Source organism: Tachypleus tridentatus, chromosome 9 (genome assembly GCF_004210375.1).
Source record: "Tachypleus tridentatus isolate NWPU-2018 chromosome 9, ASM421037v1, whole genome shotgun sequence".
Taxonomy (NCBI): domain Eukaryota; kingdom Metazoa; phylum Arthropoda; class Merostomata; order Xiphosura; family Limulidae; genus Tachypleus; species Tachypleus tridentatus.
This window is the reverse complement of record NC_134833.1, coordinates 90963688-90988107: the sequence shown is the minus strand read 5'-3', so window position 1 is coordinate 90988107 and position 24420 is coordinate 90963688. Positions and strand designations below refer to the sequence as shown.

At 30.2% G+C, this 24420-nt stretch overlaps 1 protein-coding gene across 6 annotated transcripts in view; it reads right to left on the bottom strand.

Annotated features, from left to right (window-relative positions):
• Window positions 1–1574: 1574 nt before the first annotated feature.
• LOC143225734 (protein arginine methyltransferase NDUFAF7, mitochondrial-like) overlaps window positions 1575–24420 on the bottom strand; it is a 61076-nt gene continuing 38230 nt past the window's right edge. For 5 of the 6 annotated variants that reach the window (XM_076455659.1, XM_076455657.1, XM_076455655.1 and 2 more), the window contains exons 8-11: window positions 20138–20281; window positions 11118–11223; window positions 4060–4127; window positions 1575–3321 (exon numbers count right to left, since the gene is read on the bottom strand). In XM_076455659.1, the coding sequence (XP_076311774.1) occupies window positions 3148–3321; window positions 4060–4127; window positions 11118–11223; window positions 20138–20281 (492 nt within the window). In that variant the 3' untranslated portion in view covers window positions 1575–3147. Of the gene's footprint in view, window positions 3322–4059; window positions 4128–11117; window positions 11224–19245; window positions 19480–20137; window positions 20282–24420 lie in introns of those variants that run through there. The other variant, XM_076455660.1, reaches the window with a different exon arrangement.

Genomic DNA, 24420 nt, shown 5'->3' with positions numbered 1-24420 from the left:
AATTCATGGAACCTAAGATTCACTTGGGTACACACCAGACATTCTGCCACACTCACATTATTAAACCTACGAAGTTGATATCACTGGATACACATTTACACTAAGTGCAAAAACTTGGGTCATAAATATTTCTAGAGTAATTCAGTTTGATGAACCTGGTGATGAGAATTATTAATTTTCTAATGAGTTTAATTACTTACGTGATTTTTTTGCAATAAACCTAGTACTGGAAATTGATCTAACAAAAGTATAATAATTAAAAAAGCAAGCACAGATATGAAATTTTTTTGAAGAAATTATTAGTAGAAGTATATATTTTTTATTTATCTATTTACTGTGCTACCTAGTTGCACAATTTGTTTGTTTATTGTGAAGCATAAAGCTACACAACATGTTCTGCTTACCACAATGTACGACAACCCAATATTTAGATTTATTGCTCAGCTATAAGGGTGTCAATGCAATGCTAATATACGACTGAAAACTTTATATTTAATATTTTCAGAGAGGCTTGATAACGTGATATGAAAACATCATAGCTACTAATATTACTTTATTGTTCTTACCACAACTTGGTGGCAATTAAAGAGACTTAATTATAATAACTGAAATTGACTGGTTGAGTTTGACTTTACTGATTTTCAAATATTATGTATAATAAAAGACATTAAATTGAATAAAATTTCTTTAATAATACAAAAGTACTGTTTCATTGAGACATAAATAAGTTCCCCCCTACTATTAATCCTTCCCCTCTTGATCATTTGCAAATTTAGGTGCCTTTAAAATTTCCATTTTAAATATAATGCATTCTTGGTAAATACAACAAGATCATGTTTATAAAAATACTGTGCCTTTAGCACCTGAAAGCTCCATACCATATCAGTCACCAAATAAAACCATTCTGTTCCTTACAAAAGAAGTATGAAAGAAAAATGTTGACAATGTAAAAAGTTCAAGATGCAGTAAATCAACTACATTATGTATGTTTAATATTCTCAAGGAAAGTCAATATTACTGCATCAACCCAAATTATTTTGAATTCTTTTTTTATAAGAGCAAACCAGTTAGCAAGTGTCTTGTTTGACTCAATGAAACCATAATACTGAAAAATTAACTTAAATAAAACCAATTATGTTTTCTGAAATAACAAACAGTGCTTTATTTCTCCCTTTAACAAATTAATGATAACTTTGATTGTAGAATAACTTTTCAGACTTTTATTTTAGTGCCTTGTATTTTTTATTTTCATTTACTTCAATGTACAACTTGTAATTATAATGGTATGTTTTTAATTTGAATTAACATAAAATTTCAAGATTTATAATGAACCTCAGAGCTAAGTGCCAAGCTGATGGATGAAGAAAAATGTATTTTACCTTACCTGACACATGGTAATAACTCAATATGTAATCTCCTCTATAATCTATAGAAATATTCTTTTCACTAATATATGATAATGACTCCACATGTAATCTACTCTAAAATCTATACAGGTATTCTTTTCATTGTTATAAGATTTTACAATCTATTGATAGCCTTTAATTTATAGCTGCGGTAACAGAACAAACCAGTTACAACACTAACTTTATTAATCTAACAATGTACATAACATTCCCATAATACACTCACATTTAAACTGTTTAATTGTATATACACAAAACTGGCACTTATGATCAATTACTTGTTTGTGAAATAATAACAATGAATATATTTTAAATTATGTGTTACCAAAAACTATAAACACAATTTTCAACCTAATATTCCTACTAATACACAGGTATTTTAATTTTTTAGAAGATATTTGTTTTAAATGGGACAGCTTTATTCAATCCTGAAATAAAATTCAAGTTTGAATAGGGACTCAATTGTAGGGAATTTTAGCAGTTTCAATATTCAACAATAAAAATTATTAAATTGTAAAATAAAACTAAATTTCAATAAAATAAAGTAAACAAAATAGCTGTTGCTCTTGTCTTCTTAGTGCAAAGCAACTCAATGGGCTATCTGCACAGTGTTTGATGTAGAGAGTTGAACCCTAGATTCTGGCATCATAAGTCTGTAAACTAACTGTTCGCATACCATGAGACTAAGATGATAGCAATCATAAACATTTTTTTACGTGTTTCAGATTATACACAATACATCTTCAACAGTTCTAAATTAAAATATTTAACTTTTGTATTATATTTCAATATTAGCTGTTAATGTTTAACTGTAATTTCTTTCTTATTGTAGTAAACTGCTCAAAATTTATCATGAAAAATCCAAAAGGTCCAATTAAAATTTATGCTTATTGTTGTACTGCCTTTCACTGCCTGCTCAAATTATGTTTCCAAGTAATTGAATCAAACTTAAACATTCACTAAAGTTTGTATTTCTTTATGGTAATAGACAAAGTGTGAGAAAAATGCAACTCCTTTGAAATCTTAATTAATATGCTTTTTTCTACTTTCAAAAAGTAAATGCATTTTCTTGCCCTCTACTCAAACAAAATTGGTTATTAGGAGAAAGTGAACATAATTACAGTTGTCTTTCACTGCTAGAAAACCTCACCCAAACAAAACTGGTTAAGATAAGAAAGTGAGTACAATTATTTATAGCTGCTTTTCACTACTAGGAAACCTCTACCCAAACTAAACTGGTTATAACAAGAATGTATACATAATTATAGTTGTCTTTCACTGCTAGAAAGCCACTAAAGTTTTACTAAGCCTCTACTTTTATTTAGTTTATTTCTATGTTTAATAAGAATTTAGTTTCCAACTTCTTCATGTCACAATGAGTAATAAATATCCAAATGAAAAAAATTACTATTTCTTACTCTTGGATTTTAAAGTAATCTTTACAACAACAAACTAATCTGCTAATTACTTTCAGTGTACAGGTACAACCTCTTGCCATAATAATTAACCTAACATGCCACACCATCTGGGTTCTCTTAAGATTTTGCACTATTAAATTAAATGTTAATATCTGTAGCAGTCCATGTTTCACATTTTATGCAAACAGAAAGAGAAAAAAATAAGATCATACAAACTAACTAGAATAATCTACAGTTTTAACTTAACAATTTCATTTCAAATAAAAAGGTTGTTTTTTGTTTGTTGTTTTTTTTTTATATTGGCACACCTGTCACTTCAGAAGTCATGGAGGGGCAACAAATCCTGATGGTGGAATTTTTGTCAAGATTTCCTGCATATCTGTTGGAAAAAGTGCAAGAAATTTGAGCTTGTCTCCCATTTTTTCAGAACTGACAAGTAGTTCATATCCAGACTTTAACTGTTTTTGTAACTCTGGAGAAGCAGATTTCAAAAGTTTCTGAAAGAAGAAGAAAAAAGAAAAAAAAAAAAATATTTCATACAAGGCATTGTTGGTAATATAAATTTTATGCATTAGAACTATACACATAAAAGCAATTATGCTCAGAAATCACTTCATTAACTATCTTAAAAGAACTATTGAGTTTATAAACTAAACATAGTAGCTGGCCAATACATTTCCATTAGTGTAATTAATGAAAGCTTTTTTTTTACTATGTCACTCGAGAATATCAAGAAATGATTTCAATAAGGAAAATTAAACATTATTTGCATGTTGGACTACTTAAAAAAAATTAGGAGCTTTAAAACTAAAACTGTAAAAATTTAACAAAGGAAGATGAATGCATTTAACAAAGGTTCACAATAACAGTAAAAAAGATAAAGCATAATGCATCTTTCACATAATTTTATAATTTTTTTTCTGGGCCTGATTGTCGTATTATTTTTAATGAATATTCAATATTACTTTATTCCATATTGGACTACTAGCTTGGCACTGTATATCTTTGTGGGGATATCTGTATAAAATAATAACCTTTAATGGGAAGATGAAAAATAAATAATATGTGTGGTAGAAATAATATTAAGATAAGTTGTTGAACAAATCATCAAAAAACAGAACACAAAAATACTTATATTTCAATAAAGTTAGTACACAATGTTTCTTACTATTTTCCCTTTTTTTAGGTCATTTTACCAATTGAAATATTTAAGTTTTTAATGTAGTCTTATGTACCTCAAGACTTGCTTTAATAGACATGTTTTCAAGAAACATCCCCTGTGGTATGGGACCATATGTCAGTGCTGAAAGTAGAAGATAATTTTGTTGAGAAAATTCACCTCCTACACAACAGAAGGTACATGAATAATACATAATGAATATATCTACAAATTGACTTGAATTACAACAAAAGCATAGTACATATACAATAATTACAGATATATACCTGGTAATAAGCATAAACAAGTAAATATCATGTTTAAAGTATATTCTGTGCTGTTTTGTAAACTGGGTACCCCACTGTTAAGGTTTTACAAACAAATAAACAACAAAAAAGGTGTTAACCACTATAACGATATTTTCATGGTATTGTAAGATAAAGAAAAATGTATGATTATGCAAGTGAACCTTTACTTATATCCAAGGAAATGTAAAAAATAAATATTTGCTTGTTTGTTATAACCACAACATTCAAGTAAAGTAATATGGAAAAGCAACTATCATACAATGATATGAAAATGATTACCCCAGTCAGGTTCCCAATGGAAACAGAGCTGGGAGATTTAACTTACTTATCAGCAGCAATCACATTGACTAGTATTGTGCAAGTTAACTGATTGATCAAACAAACAATTAAATCTGTTAATGTTACAAAACTAATCAACTAATCAAAATCAGTTTTTACCATTACTGTTTTTCTTAATTCCAACAATTGATTTATCAAAATTACAATTCAAATTATCATTACAAAAATAATAAACTAATCTCAGTTATGATTAAAGTGATTGTTACAAAAATAACTATGAAATTAAGGTTTCCAATTACTAATTTTTTTCACTTATTCCAAATATCCATGTAACTGAAATACTAATCTTTGTCTGTTGTTTTTAAACACAGTTACATAAGCTAGATGTCACTGTCAGTTATTTTGAAGTTTTGGCTACAGGGAATGCAACTGGCTGACAACATCCACTGCCAACTCTCTGGCTACTTAAGTGCTAAATAAAGTATCAATTTACTGTTTGTTTATATTGTATTATGTTATAATTGCATAAAAGCATTATTTAATCCTGTAAAAGCAAAGATGGATCTAAGAGAAGATATCTAGATGTTATACCTCCATTTTTCACAAGTAAATAACTATATCATTTTATGTTGTATAAATGGATGTAGATCCAGAGAGATCTGTACCCTTTCTTTCTTTATTTTTTTTGAAGAAATTATTAAAAAACACAGCCAGATATCCCTGCATTACCATATAACATCAAATAGAAACATTAGATGTCAGTATTTTTATCTTATTTCAATATTAATTACCATAAAAGCTTTTTGGAATTTTCTTAAATCAACAAAGCTGGTATATATAGTAATTCAATTAAGTTATTAGCCAATAACTGATTATTTCTAAACTAATACAAGAATGTGAACATTAATTATATATTTCTATGTTAAATTTTAAAATCTTGGCTTTTCCTAAACACTTATTTATTTCTTGAAAATCTCTAAGAGACTAGGTAAAGAATATAGTGTTAAAAAAGTATATATACTAGGCCTAATACTAATGTTTTACAATAAGTATAACTATAAGCATTCTTTGTCAGATTGTAAAAGGCATACACATTATAACTTTTAGTGTATCAAATGGCTTATGTAAATAGTTTTGACTATTGCTGTATTTGTTATATCACAACCAGCCTAAAGAGTGGTGGACTGAGTGAAAAATATTGTTGGCAATGGATATGACAATTATAGTGTGATTCAATTATTATTATAATATACATTCTTCTAGTTCTTAAAGTGTTAAAAGGATTAAACAGAGAATTTAGTGTTTAAAAATATACAAAAGGCCTAATACTAATGCCTTATGACAAGCATAATTGTTTTTTGTATTGTTGGTATCTAAAACAAGTGAAAATGCAATTGATATGACTGTAAAAGTAATAACATTTAAAAAACTATTGACAACAGGTACTCTGTTTACCACTGTTATAATTTCCTCCTAGATATGGTTATAAATTTAATTTTAATTTAAAATGTTTGTTATTAGCTGTTTTTATTTTTATATCAATCATATTACAACAAATAAAAATATAAGTTTTGAAATTACTCGATTATAACCTCAAAGAGCTAATCATTTGCAGAATATATTAACTTTAACTATTTAGGTTACTTTAGGACTATTAAGTCAAAAATTATGAATTACAAGTACTATATATTATAATGGAAGCCTCATCTTTCTTGTAAAAATACTGAAAAACTTGGTTAAAATTATACACAACTTTTAAAAAATTAATAACATAAAAAGAAAACATTACTGCAGCTAGTGTGAAGAAGTTAAATATTATTAATTGTTAACACAATCATATCATAGCAGTAAACTTTCTAGTTTAATTCTTAATCATTCCATAATGGTTTGCACACTTTGTAAGATAAAGTTAAAACTATCAAAAGTTTTATTTTTAAAACAAGTTGATGTTATTTTAATTTTTATGTTGTTTGGCTTTATACTTAGGCTACTTGAAGAATATTAAAAAACATGTTTTTTTTCTTTGGAGTTCCCCATAAATAAAATGAGATACGTTTATTCACTTTCCTTGGTTGATTAAAATTTGTTTGAGTAGCTACATAGTTATAGATACAACATTTGAAGCTGAAACATTGGTGTGAATATGATTATAAACACTGTTAATTACACTTGTGATAGAATACTATTATCAGGCTTATAATATTTTCAACACTACATTCTTTACGTAGTTCATTACAGATTATGAAGAATTAGAAAAAGTGTAAAGAATGTAGTGTTAAAGATATTACACATTCTTATGACAAGCATAATTAATTATAACCTTGCTTTCAAAAAAGGTATTCATACAATAAAAATTACTGTACACAGTATCTTTGTAACAGGTAATTGATAACTCATTAAATCTTTTATGGATCCTAAATGTTAAACATTGTTTTTCTTTGTTTTGTGTGAAGTTAAACACAAAGATACACAATGGGCCATCTGTGCTTTGCCCACCAAGAGTATAGAAATCTGGATTCTATCACTGTAAGTCTGCAGAAATAGTTAAACAACACAAGTGCACTAAATATATGATACATCTGCATGTAGAGAGCAGAGAAGTCAAAAAATAAATTTTAAATTATTGTGCCAAAAGATGGGGTTTCCTTTGGCTTCTTATATGTTTGGTAACTTAATAAAAAGTTCTGAATCATAAATTTTTAAATTAATTTTGTATGTTAATTATAACTATATTTCAACAGTTTTATCTCAAAAACATTTTTGGATCAGTATACTATCATTTTCTAACACTTATTTAGTATAATTCACACAGAGAAATAAAAAGTTAATATTTTGATTTCTATACAGCAGCAAAGAGCTTTCACTGTAAAGAGAACAATGCATTTGTCAATTTAAAAAAATATTTTCTGTAAATCCCAAAGTATAATTATTTTTGCAAAGAACCTATGACCCATTGAAAATACATTGTCCAGTTCTTGGTTTTCAGTAGCTTCCATATTATTAAAATAGTTTAAGCATGACTGTATAGAGAAAGAATTATACCATGATATCATAGTGAAGAAATACATTGGTTTAAAAGTTTTTCATGTTTTTTGTTGAAATTCCTTTGTTTGTGAATTGTGAAAGCACTTGTGTGTTAAATTATATCTATTTAAAGGTTACAGAAATGTTTTTCAATGAGAAGACAGGTAGCATCTTGTTCTACAATACACCACTTGTTACAGTTATTTGTACTGAGATGAGTATTGCTTTTTGGAGATTTATAAACTTCCTAAGATATATCTCTGAAATAATAACACGTATTAATAGAAATCTAACTGTGAATATGCACAAATCAAGTAGCATGACACCACCACAGATATGCCCATCTATTATATAGAGAATACACCTGCTTTTTTCTATAGAGAAATATTTTGTTTATTATTGGATTAACATCTGCCACATGATAATAAATGATTAATTATTTTAATTTTGAAAATACAACATAAATGAATGATTCACAAACATGTTTTCAAAAATTAATTTTATTATAGCAACATTATATGTATCAAAAATGCTTATTCTTTTCCCAGCATTTGACAAAAACATTTTTTTGTATGACTGGTCATCTGCTGTAAATGGTCTTCAATTGGAAATTTGACTTATGCAAAAAAAATTGATTCTCATAAAAATATTCTATTATCATGTCTGATCCTGTTGTTTATTAACTATGATGGCAAAGGCAAAGAATTCGATTGTGAAGAGCAAATGCACAAACAAAGAAATTTTTATTAAAAATTCTTATAAATGTTTTGACTAAATGTAAACATCTCTTGCTGAAGGTTAAAGACATCAATAATAAGGTGCTGTATCACCATTTAATGAGTTGAAAAGATATCCAAGTTGGTTTGTTAGATAGCCACTGACATTTATAATGTAATATATTATCTGTGATTTAATTTACAGTAATATTTTTCCTAATATTAAAATAGCTTATGATAGATATAACAAAGATATATATTAAAAATAAATTAATTAATATAAAATTCTGACTCAGCTGAAATTTGAAAACCAAACTTTCATGCAATAGTCTAGCATTATATCCACTCAACCATTGTAATCAAATGTTAACAAATAAAGTCCCTAATGTACACTATCATGTTATTGTGTTGTTTTTTCTAAATAATGTAATATCTTGCTCTAAAACTAATTTAGAAAGTTATAGAAATTCCCTACTTGACTGGGATTTGAACTAAATGCTTCCACTTGAAAAAAACCACTGAGCAAATCTGAATATTAACAACCAAGTCAAGCATAACATATAGAGAGGATTTTATAAACAGACGACACAAGGCCTAAATATTTTTCAATCTCTATACAGGGGTCACACACTTTAATACCTTATGATTAATAATAAGCATTAGTTCATTTACATAAGTGAGTCTTACTATAGCTTTTTTACATTTTCAAATATTTTACCACTGATATAGATGTAAAACCAAGTTGGCTTAACTTCCTGGCCCATTCTAGTACTGAGACCCCTTTCCTACATACTGAACTGCAGCTGTTCTAAATACAGCTTATAATGCATAACTAATAACATCTAACATCTAAACCTTTAGAGAACTTAATAACCACTTAACATAACATATCTACCACATTTCTTTTTCAAATTCTCAGGGTAACTGAAATTCAACAGTAGTATTTCAATATGTTTTTTGTTGTTTTTTTTACTTAAGTTTGTAACTGTAACACATGAAAAAACAATTGTAGCTTGGTTCCAGAATCTTCAGTTAAATTAGTGTCTTGAGAATAGCACTTTTCACTTCTGAGTTGCAGGGTTTAAGCTATAATAATACAACTGTCTGTCCAGATCATTACAATGTGATTCTACCATCAAAAAAATTACAACATTTTTATACCTTTTACTATTGATAGAGTTCAAGTATTGTATCATATGCAATAATTTTATGTCACTGTCTGTTATAATGCTCAGAAGAAAGAACTCTTTAAAAACCTGGAATTAAAAGGAATATTCATGGTATTTTTTTGTTGTTGTTAAAGTTTGTGTGTTACTAGAAATACTAGGACCAACAAAATCATGAACACATAAGCAACTTTATACATAAAGGGTTTTCAAAAATGTGCTTAAAAGGTGGATAGGGTCCACAAAAAATTCCTGTAACAATTTGACCAAATTATGTTCATCAAATTGATAATCTTATCATGTTTGTGTAATAAACTGGAAAACAAGAAAATATTCCATTTTGAAATTGATGTAAAGCATTATTATTTTAAGATATGAAACATACATATTCAGAAAACTGACAGATTCAATTATAACATTTTATAAAACAAGAAAGTGGCAACCTAATTTTTAGAACAGTTCAGCCAGAAAAAATGACAAGGACTATTCCCTTTTAATAACTTGGTTTGCTTTAGCTTCTGTGGATGAGTAGTTAAACACATAGTGGTTACAAACAAACTACATTTAGTGGTAAAACTAAAAGTTACCTTGGTTTAACTTTAACCTCTATGGATGGAGTAGCAAAACATGTAGATAGTAGAAAAATAAACTACATTTTTAGTTGTAAAACTATAACTCAATTTACTGCTACATAGGAGTATAACACATAAAAGTCTAGTTAGACTCATATACATATATACAAGTATTTTTATTACTATGTATAATTCACATTATGAGCCAATGAAAGCATTTTCTAACAACCATTACTGTAAGTAAAAAAAGCTGATGAGTAAAAAGAAACTCATGGAAAGGAATGTGAAACCAGAACCTTTGGATAACAAGGATAATGCATTATTCAGTAGTAGGTACATGTCCCTGTCCTTCTCATTCATAAGGCTTTTTAACTATGAGTATGAAACTTAATACTATTTTATGTATATATAGTAGGGATGACTGTTATGGGCATTAAAAATTTCTAATTAAAACACATAACAAGTAACAATATTTCAACCTCTTCAGGTCAAAATCATGTTACTTGTTTTAAGTTTTTAATACTCACATCAGCCACCTCTACCATATATTTACTTCAAATGGGCTCCTTGTCATCATGGATGATTTATATTACTTTTTGTTGTAATCAGGCAATTACTGGGTTGATTTACTAGATACAATCAAAACACAGGAGCATAACTACACTCATGTGTATATATACATATAAATATATTAATATAATACATAACTCATATTATGAATCAATGAAAAAGCCAATAAGTGAAAAGAAACTCCAATCCTAAGAATTAAACTCAGGACCTTTGTCTAGCAGGGCCAATGCTTCTACAGATTTATTTTAACTTGTAAATATTTTTTTTTGGATTATAAAACATAATTTATCTAATAACTTGATTTTTGAGCAGATTATGACAACAACTCTATATGAATACAATACTTAATATTATATTTGATGTACAAATATACAAATGAAAGAACTCAAACAACATTAAACATATTATTCAAATTTTTTTAAAAATATACTCAACATATAGAATGAGTTTCTAAATATCACCAAGGAATTCAGACAATGCACATATAAAAATATCTCACCTCGACCTTGAACTAACTTCTTTAGATATGAAAAATCTACATCTGCAGTTAGATCAGCTGTACCTGGTTCACATAGTGGATCATGTAAAGCATGATGTCGAAAAGCCTGAAATTGAAGTCAAAATAGGGATTCAAAACATGCTACTTATTTCATATGTACAACATAAACAATTTAAAATATGGTCTTTGAAACAGTCCTCTTATTTTGCAGGTAAAGCCTAAATAATTCAAAGCTTAGTCTTGAAAACAGTCTTTTTGTTTCATATATATGTTAAGCGAACAATTCAAAACATAGTCCTCATAATGGTACTCTCACTTCACATGTATAATCTGATCCTTAAAACAGTCTTCGTATGTAGAATCTAAACAATTAAAATATAGTATTTAAAATAATCCTCTTATTCTGCATATATAACTGAGAACATGTCAAAATAGGATCTTCAAAACAGTTCTTTTACTATATATGTATGGGCTATGTCAGAAAACACAAACTTACAATCTAGCTAAATTTCAAGCATCAGCTATTCAGATGCACCACATTATCTAACTTAAATATTAAAAACTAATTACATTTCTAAAATATTATTTTCATGGCCTATCAGAACTTGCTTTTCAGCATAAAAAACAACAACAAAAGTATATAATACAGAGGCTGAGAATGTTACATATAACTATTTTGGAGCCTCACCACATCATTATAGTCTATGTCTCCACATTTGATCATGCTTTATATAACACTGACAAATACACTTGTAGTGTACTTTTCATTGCAAAAGATTCCATCATAAGAGTCTCATGTCAGAAGCACACCACTATCCTTCCCATGCTTTCAATAATCCATCTAATGTACATAATACACAATTTCTCAATATCCAGTTTGATCATGCACAGATAAAAAAGTGTCGTATCTCTTGGCTTGACCAGCATGTCTTTGTATGGAAAAGCATGAATACCATTTAATTCTTCAACTGTTTGAAAATATGTAAAGACTGAAAGGTCATTTTATGGAAACAGTTATACTGTGATACTTTTCCAGATGAAATATTTCTTTATTACCTTGCATAATGTTGTCTGGGACACAAGGACAGCTTTTGTCACTAACCTCTGTATACTCAGATTTTCACCTGTTATAAGATGTTATAAGCTCACCACAAATGGGGTATGGTATGTTGATGGACATGGTATCTCAAGTTGATCCATATTTCTTTGCTTTCCAATGTCATTAATTAATGGGCTATTCCCATCTTGAAATTACTAGATTTATGATCTGAACCCATCTTTATGATCTGAGTGTATAGATATTTTATATTTTGAGATGTCTGTTACACACCTTTCCCAAAAGTGATCAATTTTCAGAGATATCACTACCTTTGAAAATCCAAGCAAAGTAAAAATGTAGTTCTGATACATTGTTTCTTCATGACTGTATTGGTTGTAGTTGTCATGAGGCTTACTGATTTGCATATTTATAATTGCTTTAATATAATGTACTCACCTCTCTGTATGAATGCAATGTATGTGAATGTTAACTATACTCCTTAGAGATGGCGAAAGTTACTGTTACAGATGTATTAGGTTGTCCAGAAATAAATGTCATTTTTGAACTGCAAAGTTTGAAAAAGTATAAACCAATGCTGTAAAACATGCTTTACTCAAAGTAAGCACTATTTGCTTCAACACACTTTTGCTATTGTTTAACAATGTTGCAGAAATCAGAGTTTCTATGGTCAATGAACTACCTGAAAGCTTCTTCTGCAGCTGCATCATTTTGAAAGCATTTATTGTTCAAAAAGTTGTCAAAGTGCTTGAAGAAATGAAAATATGTAGGGAAAAGGTCTGGGGAACAAGGTGGATGAGACAAAGCTTCAATTCCCAATTCATTCAATTTTTGGAGTATCATCCTTGACAGGTCTCATAATGCCAATTTTGTTGATCTTCAGTCAGCTCATGCAGAACCTGCTTATCCAACTTTTTTGTCTTTTCACTAGCACTCAGCTGGTTGGCAATGCTTGATTTACCTGTGCTTAGCTTTTCTGCAGGCTCATATATTGTTGTGCAAGGGTCTGTCTCAACTGCATCCCTTAATGACCACCCATGAAGGTTGTGGTCTTCAAGACTTTCATCTCCATGTCAAAACCTTTAGAACTAATGCTGAACTGCATGTTCAGTAACAGATCTATGGCTGTATGCCTGGGTGATGTTGTGTGTAATTTTGGTAGTTTTTCATCCAAGTTTGAAGTCGTACAGGAAATTCAGACAAAAGTCCTTCTTCACCATGCTGCCTTGGGGGTTGCAAAACGTATTCTGAGTAGAGTTGAAACAGCAGACAATTAAGACACCTTGTAAGCAACAAATATTGCATTAAACCAACCAACCAAAGACAAGTTACTCAATATTCAGCCTCTAAATGTCATCATAAAAATTCCAACATTTCTTTCCAGACAACCTAATATTTGAATTAATTGTTTCTAAAGTTTATCTCAATTTTAAAAGTTGGTAAAAATAACTCAAACTGTCCAGAATACTTACTTTGCTACACAACAGCATGCATTCCACAGGTATCCCATTACAATAAAATACAAATGAACCAACACTTAACTACACTCACTAGTTTTATCTCATATTATGTATTACAACTTCAAATAGCCTAACACCAAGTTAAATCACAATTTAGATAAGGTAATTAAATGTTGACATGCATCCAATTTATGACAGTTTTCTTTCTTAATAGAAATATATTTCAATATATAAACAATAATACAATTTATAATAATGGTTATTATAAGTAATGTTTTATATACAAGTTTTCCAAACTTACAAACAGTACTGAGTTTTCTATTTGGTCTGGAACTGGTTATCTTAATGAAGTTTCACCATAAGCAAATTAATTCAGAGTTGATATAGATATAATTCATTTAGCAGGGAGCCTACATTAAAAAACTAATGTCTGATGGGAATCCAATGAAGTTAAATGGCTGGTAATGTTTAAAATTTATAGATGGTCTTGGTTAAATTATCTAAAGTCCCAATTATTAAGTATTAATCACAGTTATAGCTCAAAGGTCTATAATATATCAACAACAGCAAATCAATAATATATACTGTCTCTTGCAGCATCACATTTGTTACATTTATAGACATGAGAAGAGTTCCTAGAAATTTTAACCTGCACAACAACATAGATGACACACTAGTGTTTATGTACACACACACACATTGTTGATTCTTACACCACTTGCAAATTTTCTACAACTTTGGTGAACAGGTGAAAATTTTGTAATACACATTTAACAGTACAAGTTATATACATTTCTAAACATAAATTTAATGTAAACAAACATTGACATTAAAATAATATTGTAGCAAATCTGTCACACCTCCCTCCTTAAAGAATTAAAAATTGGTATTAGACAATTTTAAACTAAAATATTATATACATGCACTGAAAGCCACACATTAAATATAAAACATCAACAAATTATACAATTTCAGTAATCATGACAGTATATAACACAAATAACTCTATCATAAAATTACACAGCACATGAAAATGCATCAGTTATCAACCCCTCTGACATGGATTATCTTCAAATCATACTTTTGTAATGTTAAAATCCAATTTAACAGTCTTCTGGTTTTACCCTTCATTTGGTTAAAAATATCAACAGGTTATAATCAGTTTTAATGATAACAGGTTGTTGAGATGCAGATACATATACATTGAAATGATCTAAAGCTAACACTTAAGTCAATGTTTCTTTTACCTAAAGTACAATAATTATTTCTTTTGTTGACAATTAAACACACAAGATGTTGAATGCCTTCACCATCTGATTGTAATATAATAGCACCATCACCACAATTGTTGGCATCAACAGCTAATGTGAAAGCCTTATCAAAGTCCAGTGCCATCAATACAGGATAAGCGTACAATAAAAATCTGACCTTTTCAAAAGTAGATTGATATGATTCAGACCACTTGAACTGTTGATGTTTTCTTCAATAGCTTTGTTAATGGTACAGTGATTTCAGCAAAATGTTTACAAAACTTCCTATAATAGCCAGCCATTCCCAAAAATCTCATTAAAGATTTCTTTTTGATAGGAGTTAGATAATTCACAACTTTGGCTTTGACTGAAGAAACTTGGCTATGGCATACTACTTGACCTAAGTAATCTAATTTGATTTTACAAAAGTCTCTTTTTTGCCAAATTTACAGTGAGATTAGCTTTCTCAAGCTTCTCAAAAACATTATGTAATATGCATAAATGTTCTTTCCACATGTCATTGAAAATCACAGTGTCATCAACATAAATTCCAACACCTGATACAATGTTGAATCATTGATTCATCATTTGTTGAAAGGTTACTTAAGAAATTTTCATCCCAAACATCATTACATTGTACTGATATAATCCATCAGGAGTAATAAAAGGAGAGATTTCTTTTTCCCCATCACTTAGAGGAACAATCCTGTATCCCTTCAGTAGGCCACATTTTCTGATATATCTAGCTTTTCCAATTTTATCAATACAATCCTCCATTCTTGGAATATAATCTGTTTTTGTAGAAGCATTTACTTTGCAAAAGTCTGTACAGAATTTAGCCAAACCATCAGATTTGGAAATCAGTACACAAGGTAAAAACCAATCACTTTCATTTGGTTCTATAATGCTATTTTCCATCATATAAAATATTTCTTTATACATTTGATTAGCGCTGACTGGATTCAGATGATATAGGCATTGTTTTACAGAAGAGACCTCACTGTTTATATTTACTGTCATCAGTATCACAATAACACTCTATACCTAAAATATTTTCATATACAACTCATAATAGGGATTCCATATACGAATATGACACAGCTGGGTAGCCTTTATATGATCAGACATTTTTAAAAAATAGTAAGTATAACTAACTTTCAGAACAATCTCACAGGAACCATGATACCTTGCTTTGAGTGGATGTTCCATAGTGAGTAGCAATACTAAGACCATGTCACCAGGACAGAATTTGTGCCAGTCAACCTTGCATCATAAACGTTTTTCATCTTAGCTTGGGAGAACTTCATATTTTCTCGCCAATTCACAAACATGTAACAGCATGGACCAAAACCTCGAAATGTAAGACACTAAGTGCATTTTTTTGGGGTCATATTTTAACCATTGTTCCTTCTGCAGCTTCAAAGGACCACACACTAAATGAACAAACACCAACTCAAATAGGCTACCCCTAACAACTTCTGAACCAACTCATGAACAGCAAATAGTATTAAATCAATTCCTTCATTTCAATCCTTCTTGTTATTGAGACAGTAAATCCACATGGCATTTTTCAAGGCAAAAAGGAACCACTCAAAAGCACCTTGTAATTTTGGATGGTATACACTAGATTTGATCTGTTTAGCACCAAGCTGATAAACAACTTGTTGAAACAAACACAACACAAAATTTGATCCCTAATTATACTGAATTTCTTTGGGCAAGCCAAGAAAAGTAAAGAAAGTAATCAAAGCTTCAGATTTTTGTTTTACTAAACTGTTTCTCAAAGGGACAGCTTCAGGGAATCGAGTGGATACACACGATAGTCAACAAATAATGGCTCTCTTATTGAATTTTTGGTAAATGCCCAACAGAAACAATAATCACACAGTTGAAGGGTTCTTCAAAAGCTGGTATATGTTTCAAAGGGGCAACAGAAATTTTCTGGTTAGGTTTTCTGACCAATTAACAGATATGAAAAGTTTTACAAAACTGAAAAACATTTTGTCTGATATTTGGCCAAAAGAAATACATAATTTTATCATTTATCTTGTTGACACTTAAACGATTTCCTATGGAGTTCATGGGCAACTTTCAATATTTCAGGATGATGTGCTTTTAGTACAGCGATTTTATAAACTACAGCCCAGTCCATTGAAGCTAGCATTATCTGGTGGTTTCCATTTTCTCATAAGCACACCATATAGGAAAAAAGAATCATTTGGAACTTTCTCCAGTTCATCTTTTGGGAGTGTGTGTTTAAATAGTGAAGAGATCTGCAAAACCTTTTCTTGCTCAGTGACTAGTTTACTTTAAGAAAAAGAATTTCACCAGGTAAATCAGATCCCTCATATCCATCATTGTCAGTAGGACAATTATACATAAAATCCCTGTAAAATCCAAAAAATATTTAAAACAAATCTATAATATTTTCCTCTGAATATGTGTCTATCATTTGTTTTCAGCTTACTTTCTTAGTCTAAGCTCAAGTCACAACACATGAGAGAAACATGTCAGAATTTTCCTCAACATCATCATCCTTAGATGAAACAGTGATCAGCTCACTTACCATTTGGGTTCAAGCAACAGTCTTTCCCCACCTCAAATGCTTCCCAACAATAACTAAACATCTTTACTTAGCAGATCAGGTCTTATTTTGACCACAAATGGTCCTGAGCAATAACAGGCTCACCAGTGGCAGAACTCAAATCAAAAGGCGATATACCTTATAACAACAATGATCGAGTCATATCAGTATCACGTAGAATATAAATGGGTATGGGATCAGCAGTGTCATTTGACAAGGGCAAAGAACAAACAGACATAAAAGATTTAAATTATTCCCTGACTACATTAACTTTTATATCAGTGGCCAAGTCAACAACATCAGGTGATATGGTGAAATTACATCTGTATGTAGACATGAACTCACCAGGTGTTGCTTCCTCTTTGTTTTCAAATACCAACAACTAGACATAATAATGTTTTTTTACAAAAACAGCAGACAGGCCTTACTGGTTTTAATAATTTTTATCTTGCCAGTCAGAATATTTTGAACTGAAAGAACTCGATATTTTAGAAGAATCCTTGACTTTAGTGGATTAGGCAAATATTAGTTTTTACTGAGATGGTAGGAAATTTTTTATGTGTTAAAATGTAATCATCAGAAAGAGCAGCTGCTCCTTATAATGTTTCAACTTTCTTTTCATCTAAGTATATTTTGAGGTTGTCACTTGTACAACTTTTTATATTTTTCAATTAGAAGTAATTAGTTTGTCAAAACTGTTTTCAATATGTATAGAATTACACCATAAATCAAAAACTATTTTTCATGGGAAAATTTGATATAAGTTTGATTATCTTGCTTGTAATAACCTTGAAACTTTTGGCAATGAGCCTCCAGTACTAACTCGTATGTTTTAAGAATAGCTGCTTTAACCTTATCATAATTCATACAATCTGCTAAAGAGAGAGTGGCATAAGCTTCTTGGGCTTTACCAGTTAAAACACATTGTAATATCAAGTAACATTTTTTGGTGACATTTCATGGTTTGGGCAACTTTTTCAAGAGATTAGAAATATTTAACAACTTCATTTTTATAAATAAGTGGTACTTTAATATATTGGTCAAGTTCAAAGTTGTTGTTTTCATTTGGCCAATCAGAGTTGAGTCTAATTTCCATGCTGTTCAGCTTAATTTCTTTTCCAGCTTCAATATGGACTTATTCAAGCTTGATTTGATTGAGTTTTAGCTTGATCTCTTAACTTATCTTTATCACTCAACCCCAACTAGTCAGAGTGAAGACATGAGAGTATTCCCCTAATGCTTCCTCAGACAACAAATCATCATAGGCTAATATTTCAATAACATGCTTTTTAGCTTATTTTTTCCCATCAGTTTCTTAACCTGTAGTTCTAAAATGTTGTTAATTTCAAGTAATTCATTTTGGTTATATCTTTATAGTTGTTCAAGGAAGGATGATTCAAGAAAACCTTGATAATCAGACATAATCAGATCTTGCTGGCACTGATGAAAATATATTGAATTATGACATGAATTTTAATTTATATCAAATTTTTTCTCTGATTCAGATTCCACATGAGACTCCAATTTACTATGTTATGTATTACAATTTCAAATAGCTTAACACTTAGTTAAATTTTAATTTAGGTTTAGAAGTTAATTAAATGTTGATAAGTATTCAATTTATGATATTTGCCAATAACACAGATACACACAATTTTGTTTCTTAATAGAAATATATTTTAGTATACAAGGAATAACAAATTTATAATAAAAATTATTCCAAATAATGATTTTTATACAAAGAATTTATAAACTTACAAACAATACTGAGTCTTCTATATGGTCTGGAACTCAATATCTTATCGAGGTTTCATGGTGAGTGAATTAAGTCTGAGTTGATATAGGTACAATTCACTTAGTGGGGATCTAGCTAGCTCCGAGTTCTTTGTTGAGTTTTCCATCAAGGAAGTATTATAATGTTTTTTGTAAAAATACTAATGTCTGATGTGAATTCACCAAAGTTAAATGGTTTGTAATGTTCAAAATTTATAAATGTTCTGAGTTGAAATATCTGAAATTCCCAGTTAATAAGCATTAATCACAGTTATAATTCAAAGGCTTATAATATATCAACTACAGAAAACCAATATTATATACTGTTTCTCAGCAGGTAACATTGGTTGCATTTATAATCATGAGGAGAGCTTCTAGATATTTCAGCATGCACAACAATACAGACAATACACTTACATTTACACACACACATTTTTTATCCTTACACATGAGAATCTTCTACAACTTTGTTGAATATGTGGGAATTTTCCAATAAAGATTTAACAGTAACAATAAACAAACAAACACTGTTATCAAAATAGGTGTATAATAGTGAATCTGTCATACTTATTATAATCAACATAACCTTTACTACTTATGTACTAATGGAACAATAAGCAAAAGTTGCAAAGGGTATCCAGTGATTGCATCAGTAATTTAGAAGTGAAAAACTTTGGCTTGATAAGGAAGTGCTAAAATAAAAAAATCTTACAATTTTAATTTTGATGAATATTTTCTGTTTTAATAACCATGAGCCTTCTGGATTTTAAGGTAAAATTTTGTTATCAGACAATGAAGACCTATTTTTCTGTAATTATTAAATTATGCTCACAAGTACTTTATAAAATAATAGTACTTGCTGTCTTTAGTCTATAGATCTTGTATCATTTTCTTACCCTAAATGTATCACCTTTGCTGCCATCATGACCATAATCCACTACAAGTCCACAACCTCCTTCTTGTTCAAGTCGAATGGCAATATCCTGAAATAAAACTCCACTCTCTGGGCTGACCTCCACACTACTTCGAGTTTCTTTGGGCTGTGATACCAAAATCAGATACTTTTCTACATATATGTTTTTATATCTGAAGAAAATCAGTATGTATTTCTTAATTAAAAATTTCAAACTGCTTGTTCATAAACACAAAATATTCACACAACTTTACTTAAATTGAGAGTATGTGACATGAAAAGAAATTAGAATAGCACATACTTATACACATGAACTAACGTATACTGTTACATAATGGTTTATAAATGTTATAACACATTTATTATTTAAATAGGATTACATTATTTGTAATTAATAAAGGTTATTACCTAGTTTACTTAGATATCTTTAGCAAATATTTTCTGGTGGTTAGAGCACTTGACTTCCAATTTGTGGGTTCAATTCCCTATCATCAAACATTTTTGTTCATTCAACACTTGGAGCATTTTAATGTGATGGTAAATCCTACTATTCATTATTAAAAACAGTAGTCCACATGTTGTTTGTGGATGTTGTTGACTAACAGCCTTCCCTCTAGTTTATCACTGCCAAATAAGTAATGGATAGTGCAAGTAGCCATTGAGTAGACTTGCACAAAATTAAAAATAAACAAATGAATGTTTATCTTCTAGTCATTCAATAACAAGCCAGTGAATAACAGAATCACAATTACACTCAAGTGTCCTTCAGTAATGGATATAGCATGGCTGAAATGTTATTACATATTCTTTCTTCTTTTTAAGTCCCTACAGGGTTCTAGAATAATACAATATGCTTGATACTATTGCCTTATTATCAAGAAATATGACTGATTATAATAACACTTTGCCAGCAAAATGCATGGTATCCTCACCATAATAATTTTTATTAGGATTAAAATTATCTACACAAGGCAAGCAAACATAGAAGGATGGACAAAAACTTAACTGGTTATGATAATAACTCTATTCCTGCTAGGGCAAAATAAAAAAAATATGATTATTAGGTTTGTAAATTTATATCATATCATATTAGCATAACTACAAAAGTCTTCACTCTTTGTGCCATTTTAAACCCTACAGTTTTCATCTTCAGCAGAGTACATTTCTGTTTGTACTTTAAAATCAGAAAGAAATTTGTAAGGTAAAGGCTAATATTCAATTTCTGGAAAATGTATAACACAAGAAACATTAAAAGGAAAGTGTTTACACCACCTACTTATAATTCAGATTGAAAACATTGGAAAACTTTTTTACAATCTTCAACCAATTCTGATTATTTTCTATATTCAATTATCATTCAAATAAAATAATTACATATTGCATATACAAGTACTGTTCCTAAAACACACAGGAGTTAGGCAACTGCCTCCTGCCTTTCACATTGTGTTCCAGCCAGCAACATTCATCTAATCTATTTTTGCACTGAGAGGTATTATGAACAATGCATTCAAATACAATGCAAAATATTCATAAAGTAACAAATACTTTTTGCAAAGACATGGCACTCTTGTGGAGCCAATATTATGACATTTTTATGCCTGCAATTTTATGTTTTTCAAATGTTACAATTTTCCTATACTGGAAATGTATTTTAGATAGATACTTGCCTCTTTCACAATATTAGATATTCTTGTTCAGTGCTGCCATTATATGTGAATGTTTTATTTGTGCATGACATAAGTCTTCTACTCCATGTTGAAATTGGAAGATTTCAGCATGTCTCTCATGCTCACATGATGCATGTGGCTCACTCTAGACTTCTCTACTGAACTATCACTTCCAAGTTTGGCAAAAAATATCAGCACTGTAAATATGTGAGGAAGAAGGGTGGGAAGTGTGAGAGGGGGTAAATACCTAACAGAAATACATTTTCAGTATAAGAAAACTATAACTTCTGATACATACTTCTCTCCTCATATAAGATTAGATAGAATTCCACAATGAGAAAAAGAATCCAGTACGTTGGAGAAACAAATATACCCCACAAAATCATCTGAAGGATACTCTTGACAATGAGAGAAATAGATCCAAAGATCAGAAGGGGAGAACTGTATCACTTCTAAGACAGGTATAATCTTTGCCCCTATGCAGAGTATGTAACACACAAGGGCTGAAATTGTTAGATGTAGTGGTTAGGGCATGGCAGACCATACTCAGTAGGTCAACTACATCCAAAACCTCCACATAGGATACCAACATCCACGTGAGGATAGGATAAGGATCACATCATCTTTACTTCAAAGCCAAAAATTTGGAATTAAGATCTGTACCAATTTCTATATGTCATGATGATTATCACTAATCTGTCAATCAGGAAACTGTCATCTGGTATCAAAAGGATGTCTATCACATGGAATCAACTCCCCCAAAAGTGGCGTAGGCTGGCACCATCCAAAGGCAATAACATCCCAATAAGAAGAGAACAAAGCATAATCAAGAATAAAACTGGAACAATCACACACACCACTGCTGTGACCCAAGACACAGAAGGAGCAATTGTGTGTGAAAGAGATACAACCTGAACTCATGTGAGGATTTATGGCAATTGATTCATTCAAACCCAAAAACCTCAACATTAAGAATTGATTTCCATATAGATTAAAAAGTTATGAAATAGCTCAACTTCATTTGTTATGTAAATGTAATCAGGAGGCAATATCAACCAGTAAGGTGAAAGTTCTCTGGATGCCACATTATATATACACCAGCAAAACACTACTGCTATACTCTCAACTAAATGATTCTAACTTGTTTCTTCCATGGTAACCCCCCCCCCCCAATGACTTAGAACTGGAAAGTGGTAAGAACTCCTATATAGCACTTGAGGAAGGAGGATGACAATGCAGTGGAGAGTTAGAAAAAACGTCACCACTGGAGACAGTGCAATAGGTGACCATGAAATCCTATTTTGAAAAGCATACCATGCCAAGTTACTCACTTGAGGCATGACAGGAATGGGCAGCAATCCCCTTCTGTTTTACTCAGACAGTCTGTGGATGGTAGTCTGGAATGAGCATGTTTTTGAAGCAAAATATCACAAGGATTTTGCCTTCAGGTGATCTTACTGAACACCCTATCTCCAAGGTGGATATTGTGCAGCAAAAGATAAAAATATATGTGTCAACATCATTAAAGGTGCAGATTTAAAGTTAGAGAATACCTGATCAGGCACTACTCACTGCTGAAAAGGATCCATTTTAATATACAGTGAGATAAAGACCCCTGAAAGAAAAGAGAAAAGGATGAATAAACTTTACCAGTTAAAGTCTCACTGAAATCTAAAGAAAGGCCCCAGGTAGCATACAAAATTCAGACAAAGAGAAAACCCCTAGATGACGTAGACTGGCAAATGAATGTATGGGGAATGGTCCATATCTCAGAATGCAAGATCTCCTGCATTAGATGACAAAAACAAGAAGCAAGAGAAAGAGCAAGGTGTGGGATCAGATGGAAGGATAACTGAAACAAATCCAGGAGGAATAATAAGCCATTTGAACCAAAAGATGCACTCAACTGGTAAAGTTTACACCAAATACAAGTGCAGAAAAATAAAGTGACTTGAATGAACTGACATAAATTAATATAATAATTGAGGTGAATAAATGAAATTAAACTGAAAATTAAGCACTTCAGGAGGAAAACAAAGTAAAAAACATGCAATAAGAAATAAATAAAAGAAGGCATCCAAACCCAAACGCTGCCAAACAAGAAGTGATAGTTTGGTAGAGGAGTGTAGAGGGAGCCACATGCATCATGTAGGCATGTATTGCTCTTATTAGTCAAGAGGTGATGAAAGATGATTTGCATAAGAGTCATGTAGAAATCTTCCAATTACAACATGAGGTAGCAGAATGCTGGTGGCATCCATAAAGAAAAGGTTTGCTCAAAGAGGGCAACAATGAACAAAAATAGTTAATCTTGTGAGAAAAGGTAAGTACTGAACTGAAAATGTCTAACTATTACACTAAGGGAAACATTTTATTAGCCTCTTATTCTTTATGAACTCAAAAATGTACGATTTTACTAACAAATCACTAAAAAACATTCATAATAACAATAAGAGAGAAAATCGGAGAATTAGCACATAGTGAATAAAGGGTATACTAAAATAAAAGGCAAAATTTTCTTTTTTTTGATAAACAAATGAAAAAAATCTATACAGAATTGAAGCTTTTATTTTCTTCTTTGTAATGATAACAATATTTT